We start from the raw sequence: 9,391 nt of genomic DNA on the forward strand, positions 1-9,391 counted from the left end.
AGGACTTGGAAGGTTCTGTTTTATAAATATCACTTTATAAAGTTGTATATATGGACATGGTGACGAGAAAAACAAAGATCTTGCAATGTTAGGAATTCAGAGTTATAAATCGCGCTTTAAATTACAGGAAAAATCATTTTTTATATCTGTGTAACGACTTTAGCAATAATTAAATATTGTTACAAACAAACACCAAGACTCAACCCCCTGTGTTTGATCTGTTACAACTTAATATAATATCCTGTTTACAAGACTTAAACTCATGTCCTTATTGTGTTTGTACTGTACAACTTAATATCCTGTTTACAAGACTTAAACTCGTGTCTTTATTGTGTTTGTACTGTTACAACTTAATATCCTGTTTACAAGACTTAAACTCATGTCTTTATTGTGTTTGTACTGTTACAACTTAATATCCTGTTTACAAGACTTAAACTCATGTCTTTATTGTGTTTGTACTGTTACAACTTAATATCCTGTTTACAAGACTTAAACTCATGTCTTTATTGTGTTTGTACTGTTACAACTTAATATCCTGTTTACAAGACTTAAACTCATGTCTTTATTGTGTTTGTACTGTTACAACATAATATCCTGTTTACAAGACTTAATTCATGTCTTTATTGTGTTTGTACTGTTACAACTTAATATCCTGTTTACAAGACTTAAACTCATGTCTTTATTGTGTTTGTACTGTTACAACTTAATATCCTGTTTACAAGACTTAAACTCGTGTCTTTATTATATTTGTACTGTTACAACTTAATATCCTGTTTACAAGACTTAAACTCGTGTCTTTATTGTGTTTGTACTGTTACAAGTTAATACCCTGTGTACAAGGTTTAACGCGTGTGATTATTATGTTAATATGTTCACTAAAGCAGTATTAATGACGTGAACTGTATTGTTACGACGAATCTGGCGTTTTTACATCTCCATGGATATTTTTGAGAGACAAAACTTAAAACATGGCGCCTATAGCTAATGCATAAAATAGTACCGCAGAACTACCATTTAAATTAAAAGAACTTTGACCCTTATGCGGTGCCTAGTGTTTAGCCTGTCGAATGGTCGGGGGCTGGAGACGTGAACATTTCTGCCCGGCTGTGGACGTCCTATAAAAGTGACAATCAATGCAGTTCAAAGAACCGGGCAAAGCGTTTGTGGCGGCGAGTGCTGCTGGCTGCCTAACCTCTGGTGAGCATTTTAAAGATTAGAAATGTCTGTAACTGAGCTCGAGGGGTATTTATCGTGGTCGTGAGATGCCGTTCAGGCTGAAAACTTCAATTCCATGTGTTATCTTTCCTTGTCAGTGTAGAAATAACCGGATATTCACGAATTGTCGGCTTGGTTTGTTACACACAGTAATTAGATTGTACCAAAATGGCTTATTCTGGTTCTCAAGAACTGAATGGTACGGCTTTAGAAACACAGCTGTTTTGATGCTCTTTAATTAATTAATTTTTCCTAGGTTCTCAAGAACTGATTGGTACGGCTTTAGAAACACAGCTGTTTTGATGCTCTGTAATGAATTAATTTTTTCCTAGGTTCTCAAGAACTGATTGGTACGGCTTAAGAAACACAGCTGTTTTGATGCTCTTTAGTTAATCAATATTTTCCTAGGTCTGATCAGATATTTTGAAGTTCTGTTCGTAAATGTATGGTGTTTCCTTCACAGCAGTGTATAAACGTAAATTGTTACTCAATCTTCATCACTCAGTAGTATACACGGGCAGCCAAAGTCGTCAAAAATATGAACACACACACACACAAATAACAAACGTGGATCACGTGACCTATTCCAGAAACGGAAGTTTACTTTAGAATCACTTTATTTCTGAATGAAGTTATATATTACCAAGTAATAAATATTTATTTAAAGTAACACAAAAATTAAGTTACTTGTAATGATCTGATAGATGCTTTATCTCGTTCTTCTCTCTTTATTTTTCTTCTACAAATACCTCTCTTACTAAGACATATTTTTGCCATACCCACGCTATAGATTTTACCCTACTTCTGCATGTCTGTCTTCTACGGCTTTTTTTTTGTCTAGTTTCGTGAATAGTTATTAATGTATTGGAAATAATTATGTAAAGAATGAGGACGAGGGGAAAATTAATAAAAGACTTACTACAGGAATACTGTCCCTTTAGCGTGTGAAAATTAACTGCGCCAGAGTTTATTCATATGTTGTTAGTTTACATCGTGATTGACTGTCATCCAACCAATTAAAACGTGCTACAACAGTATAAAGCACAGAATTATACTGTGCCCAGTAGTAGTAGTAGTAGTGTGATTCTAGTCATGGCTACCCAAAACATACCACGTGACAAGCGAAATACTGCGATAAGACTTGGTGTTTCAGTAGAAGTTGTTACAAGACTCTGTAGAATGTACGTGAAACTGGCACTGAAGCGATCGAAACTCATTAAAGTGATGTTAAGTATCACATGGTACGTTCTTTACAAGATACACAACGATCGAGTACAGACCTTACTGTAAGTAAAGATACGAACTTACCTCGATAATAGGTACATATTACCACCAAGTGGTCTATCTGGACATGTAGCTGCTCCAAAAACATTGTTGACAAAAGATAACCTAACAAAAAAAGGTCGAAATAAACATTAGATAACAGACAATGAGGTGAAGACCTGTGCTCCTTATACATAGATAAATCCAAGTTCAGGTTGTCTAACAGTGTAGTCTACAGTGAAGCATTGTGGGGAGGGGCAGTACAACTTTGGGGCTACGTCTCAGTCAGTGGTGCCACTGTTGATGGCACCCTGACTGCCAGTCTCTCAAGAGCACGACTCATTGGGCGGGTGATTCCAATAATACAAGTGTGTGTGAAATGATATCATCTAATCACACAACTACGTGAAATGATATCTTCCAATCGTACAATAAATGTGTGTAAAACAATGTCTTCCACTCATACAAGTGTGTGAAATGATATATTCCAATCATACAACAAGTGTGTGAAAAATATCGTCCAATCACACACACACGTGCTTGTGTGAAACGATATATCTTCCAATAATACAACAAAGGTATGTGTGACACTATCTTCCAGTTACACAAGAAGTGTGTTTGTGAAACGATATCTTTATGATAAAGAGGACGATGGAGAACTTAACCATGGCCTTGCCTATACAAATTCTTGAGGTCAAAAGGCAACCAAAGAACTTGAATGAATTGTGTGAAGTAAAAACGGAACAACGTTTCACTATTGTACGCTGATAAACTGTTTGTCAACATAAAGACAAGTTATAATGTTCTGTGTAAAACAAAGAGCTCAAATACAGAACACCACAAGCCCCCCAGTGGCACAGCGGCATGTCTGCGGACTTACAACGCTAGAAACCGGGTTTCGATACCCGTGGGGGGGGCAGAGCACAGATAGCCCTTGTGTAGCTTTGTGCATAATTAAAAACAAAACAGAACACCACCCAGTTGTCAATATTCGTTGTTTGTGACTCTTCCGAGTGACGTTCATGTTTTTATTATTATTACTTCCTTTACTGTATTCGTGTATATATGTGTGACACGACTGAACCTTATAGTAACTAACAGTAAATACACAACGGCTGTGAGATATATCTATATATTTGTTTTGTGCGATCGTCAGTGGAATTTAAACTTAATTTATGGTTAGTACTATTTGAATACAAGGTTAATTCTTTCTTTGGCCTTCTGACCAGTTGCAAATACTTAAACGTATTTCTCTTCTAAACAGCACTTCTGTCTGTCTGGTGTGAGGAACTTGGACGATTGTTACTTCTACGTCATCAGAAGACTAGAGAAGGGGACGGATTATCAAAACTTCCTCCGGGAATGCATCAATCTTTACAGAAGACCCTTCCTCCGGTTCAGGGGTAAGAATTGTTTGTTTTGTTTTGCACATTTCGCACACAGCTACTCGAGAGGAATCTGCTCTATCCGCCCCTAATTTTGAAGTTATATAGACTAGAGTTATATAGACCACCCTCCGCCAATTCTTGGGCTACTCTTTACCAACGAATAGTGGGGTAACCGACCCATTATTATGCCACCACGACTGAAAGGGCGAGCATGTTCAGAAACGGGATTCAAACCCACAGATTGCAGATTACAAGTTGAGTGTCCTAACCACCGGGCCATACCAGGACAAAGGGTAATAATAAGATAATGTATAAGGTACATTCAACAGATTTTCGTTTACGTACTCAACTGTCTCTCGAGTATGTATTCTGCTTTGTACGCTTCAATGTTATCAACTTTCTAAGTTGGTTAATTTCTGATAAAGAATGAAGAGAAAGAAGGAAAATCTGGAAAGAAAAGGCTTAATGGGTCAGGATTGGCCTGGTAGTAAGGGTGTCGGGCTGCGGACCGTTGGTGCTCAAGATTCAAACGTGATGCCGTTGATGTCGCCCTGCACTTTCAGTGATGGGTGTTTTATAAAATTAATAGCTGATCCCAGTATTTAATTCAAATTCCACAAAGATCTTGTGAAAGCGGGTGCTGCTTACAGCTCTGGTCCTTAGTGCAAACTTAAGTACGGCCACATCTGAAACCTAGAACTCTGTGACCTGACTGTTTAGCCCACATATGTATACGGTTTAACACCAATTTTTTAATTATATTTATTGTGAGTTGTTCATGTTTCTTCTAAATGGTAATTCATTTGTTTCTTTGATGTATTTTTGCAACAGCTGAATTTATCATATAAGCATTGTTTGCAGATGAGCATTCCAAGTTTTTAGACCAGCTGGCTTCCGGATACTCAATGTTTAATAGTAATGACTCGTCAAAATATTTTATTAGAAGCTCATGATCGTATAACAAGACTAGTTAACCCTAAATCTATAATTTCGATACCACTCTCCAGAAAAGAGAACTAAACTGTTTGAAGAAGTTGATCCGTTTTATAAACTGGAGTCTAGATGACAGGAGAGAAATATGAACACTAATAATTGTGGAATATCTAGAACAAACCCTTCACGAATTACTGAAGATATGAGTTGAAACAAACGCTGTTATTAGTGGCTATAAAGTGAAACTCGAAGAGGACCGCGCTCAGAAAATTAATAAGACGTATATAACTTACTAATATAAATATGCAAGTTAATGAAATTTAATCGAACATAGTATGGTTGTTACTCTTTAAGCTACAATATGGAAACTCGATCTTAACCATTGGAGATCTCTTTTGCAATGGTTACGCACCCCAAAGAGTTCTAGAACCACAGGTTAAGAACAATGGCATTAGCGAAATCGTTCAGATATATAAAAAAGAAAATATTTGTGAAACTCGTTGGTCCTTTTGTACATGGCTTTGTGGTTAGGGTGCTCGACTCGCAATTTGCGAATTGCAACTTCGAATCCCGTCACAGTACATGTTCGCCCCTTTCAGCCGTGGGGGCGGTATAAAGTGATGGTAAACCCCCACTTTCGATTATAAAGGACTAGCCCAAGAGTTGGCGGTTAGTGGTGTTGACTAGCTGTCTTCCCTCTAGTCGATCACTTCTGAATTAGGGACAGCTAGCGCAGATAGCCCTCGTGTAGCTTTGTACATGTATACACGCATAAGCATGTTAATATGTTTTAAAATTATACCAGTCTTACGAATAGGAGTGCTAAGCGTGTAATACGGCAATTTAAAACCCGTACTGCGGCTGAACTGGCAATATTTTAAAAGATGACATTTGAGGGCAAATTTAGGAAAAACAAAATTCTTTCAAGTGATACTTGTTGTAGCTATGATAGTCAGTTGTGTGTTGATAACTAATTGCAGTTGCTTTGTCCATTATAGTAATATATATATATATATAATTTTAGGCTATGTTTTCCAGGGGTTGGTATTGTTAAGTAACCAGTGGGAGGTGTGAAGTAGAGTGATGGGCGTGTCTTAATGTCCCGAATTGTCCCCAAAGTTCTAGAAAAGTACAGTATAAGACGCGAGATAAACTAGAGTAGATGATTATTGATTTTTGAGCCTTTTAGTAAGGTACATTGAGTCCGAGTTTGTTTGTTTGTTTAGTTTAATTTTGGAATAGTAAGTTCGTGTTCTCGTCGAAGTGATATAAAGTATGCCCTAAGTTGTTTAAAGTGCAAGACATTAGCAAGTAAGTGAAATTGTTGTTTTAGCATCTCCTGTGAACTTATAACTATCAGTTAAAATTAGCTAAGCTAACTTATAGTCGAAGAAATAAAGCGCTTTTGTTATTAAAGGGATTGGAGATTTGCATTCTTTTTTTTTACCGAATAATAACAAAGAACCCGGTCAACAATAGAGACCGTAACAAAAATAATTAATTTTTGATATTCGAGTTAGGCCTGCATGGGATCGAACTGGCCTTGTCATGATGGTTAAAAAACAAGAATTTGTTGCGCTACCCATTAGAAATGTATTTTAAAGTCGTAGTTAAAGTTAGGCATGCATGGGATCGAACTGGCCTTGTCATGATGGTTAAAAAACAAGAATTTGTTGCGCTACCCATTAGAAATGTATCTTAAAGACGTAGTAAAAGTTAGGCCTGCATGGGATCGAACTGGCCTTGTCATGTTAGTTAAAAAACAAAAATTTGTTGCGCTACCCATTAGAAATGTATCTTAAAGACGTAGTAAAAGTTGGGCCTGCATGGGATCGAACTGGCCTTGTCATGATAGTTAAAAACAAGAATTTGTTGCGCTACTCATTAGAAATGTATCTTAAAGTCGTAGTAAAAGTTAGGCCTGCATGGGATCGAACTGGCCTTGTCATGATGGTTAAAAACAAGAATTTGATGCGCTACCCATTAGAAATGTATCTTAAAGTCGTAGTAAAAGTAAACATGGTGTATAAAGTTTGTACGTAATATATACGTCATAACGGAGGGCTATTACTAAGTTGTTTAGGTTGATATTTGCCTAATATATCTTTAGTTAGTTTTATTTGTAACATCTATCACTCTTGCATATTCTTAATACTTTTAGATTATCTTTCACTATTAGTTCTATTTAGAAACTGATTTCTGTACAGCGGTAAAAAAGAAGGGGGGAAAAAGTGAATTTAACAGTGGCGCCATCTAGTGATTGTTATCGTCTCCAACAAAAGACATATTCCAGTAGTTTGTACATTATGAATCTAATTTGCTTGTTTAATACTTTTTATTAGGGCTTCCGGACTTTTAAGTAATGATCTTAGGCCAAGATTGTTATATATTCACTCACATTTCTTGAAAAAACATTATGAAGTAGCATATAGAGAATCTTGGCCTGAGAATTTCTTTCTTAGACTTATCAAAACGCGAGTTTAAGTATAAGCAAACAAGTCTTACGCCGTAAGTATTTGATGTGTGACTTATTGCGATCTTTGGTCAAAAGCGTTTCCAGCAGCACATGATACTGATAAAAGTTAAGACGTTTCGTGGTAGATTTGTGTGAATGAGAACAGAGGAGGAAGTAGAACGGGCGCAGGAAGTTGTGAAACACCCGTGTGAACATATGTCCTGTAGGCCTAGGTGACCTTTCAGGTTCTAACTTGGGATTGCGAAAACTGCCCAGTTCTATTGATAAGCTGTCTAGTTACACGTGCCTTCAAGCAAACTAAAATGGCACATTCTCTTGAAAATAGTAATTTTGTTGTCAATAAGTGACTTTTCACAAATTGTTGCATACTTGGATCTGTCAGTAATTTGAAGTGTCGGAAACACTCACTCTCGCGAAAACACAGGAAATAGCTTTTATATTACACTAATAAAGAGTGTCTACCTATTCTTTACAGCTTAATGCCTCTTGTCTATGAAACGTGCAATCTGTTATTCGAATTACTGTTGTTGTTTTTCTAAATCTTTTATAGAGGCCGCTCGTGTGATGTCGTGTCTTTATGTTAACCTTTAAAGGTAAAATCCATTCTTTATATATCAGAGATAATAGTATTTTCCTTTAAAACTTCATGTTTTACGTATGAGTCATGTTTCTATAAAAATTCAGTTTTGCTTAAAGTACTGACTATGATGGTTGAATGCCTGGTTTTCATTACTTATTACTTTATTTTATTTCGTGATTCTACCTTTTCATGAGATATGTCCAGTCAGTCGAACGGCTAGTTCCTTATTGGCTAGTTCAATTATTTTATGTTATTTAATAATAGTGTTTACGGTGATTAGCTTTTTTCTTTACACCAAAATTTCTACACTTGACTTTCTGGAGTTGCATTGTTTCATACCCTCCACCAATTAGATATCGCGCGACCTGACGGAGTCGGGCCGTACCATAACTATGTTGCTCGCATACCAGGTCGTTAACTTGATAATCACGCGCGATTCCGACTTATCGTGGAACCGAAGCATTAACTCCTTTCTACCCCTTTGTTTTTCACCATGAATCATTCCAACATAGAGGTTTATCTGACCACCAAGGGTGATTTTAAAATCTCGTGTCATTCCAGTTGTTTTATTGTGAGGTAAATATATCGTCTTTTGTAATTTATTGATTCGCTGATCAAGCCGGGCAATGACAAAGACTATGAGATACAACAGTTGATCTGTTTATTCTCGTGCCCAATTACCGGCTATGGGTGCGTTATAAGAGTGACGGTCAAATCCAACTATTCGATCTTTGTCCTGATATAAGTAGCCCTTGTGTAGCTTTGCGTGAAATCCAACAAAACAAATTATTTATCCTCTAACCGCCTCTCCCCGTTGGGTCAGCGGCAATTTTAGAATTACAAAGCTAAAGTCCGGGGTTTGATTCCTCGCGGTGGACAGAGCTCAGAAAGCCCATATTGTGACATTATGCCAAACAATGGTGGAATGGGCAACAACTGCCCAGTTCAGAGCGACACTTCTAAGAGAAAGTCTTGAAGGACTAATCTACAAAAGTAGCTCAGGTAGAGAGGGCGCTGCCTTTCATCTTCGTACCTGAGCTATTTTTGTATATCAGTGTAACTCTGAACTTGGCAGTTATTGCCCATTGTTCATCATGAATACTCTGCTTGACTCATCTGTGAAAGAAGAACAACAATTCTCCAACCAGTTGGTATCACGTCTCGCGACACGAGTTCAATAGACAACTAAAGAACCTATATCGATAAGACGGCCCACTATTTCTACAAAAGAGTAATAAAATTTGAATCGCGTCATCTGGCGGTTAGATAGCATTATTCAATTACAATATGGAATGTATCTTCGTTATCATATGAAATCATTTGAATGGGTGGATTAATATTTGTGTACTGGTTCATCCGTTAGTTTCAGGCTCGGGCGAATGAAACCTGGTTATGCCGTAAAACCAGCAAAGCATCTTTAGGCTATATCTTCATTTAATGATTAAAAAAAAACATAGTTTTTTTGCATTTCTTTGCATATAGACGCATGATACATTAAGAACGACTGAAATAATAATTTGAGTAATAATTAATATG

The 9,391-nt window shown here is 36.8% G+C and overlaps 1 protein-coding gene across 1 annotated transcript in view; it reads left to right on the forward strand.

The window, feature by feature from the left end:
• Window positions 1-1,383: 1,383 nt before the first annotated feature.
• Window positions 1,384-9,391, forward strand: part of LOC106473010 (zinc finger MIZ domain-containing protein 1-like) — a 32,993-nt gene continuing 24,985 nt past the window's right edge. The window contains exons 1-2 of the mRNA XM_022401518.1: window positions 1,384-1,414; window positions 3,737-3,881. Of these exons, the coding sequence (XP_022257226.1) occupies window positions 1,384-1,414; window positions 3,737-3,881 (176 nt within the window). The remainder of the gene's footprint in view (window positions 1,415-3,736; window positions 3,882-9,391) is intronic.

The sequence above is a fragment of the Limulus polyphemus genome, unplaced genomic scaffold, assembly GCF_000517525.1.
Source record: "Limulus polyphemus unplaced genomic scaffold, Limulus_polyphemus-2.1.2 Scaffold5808, whole genome shotgun sequence".
Taxonomy (NCBI): domain Eukaryota; kingdom Metazoa; phylum Arthropoda; class Merostomata; order Xiphosura; family Limulidae; genus Limulus; species Limulus polyphemus.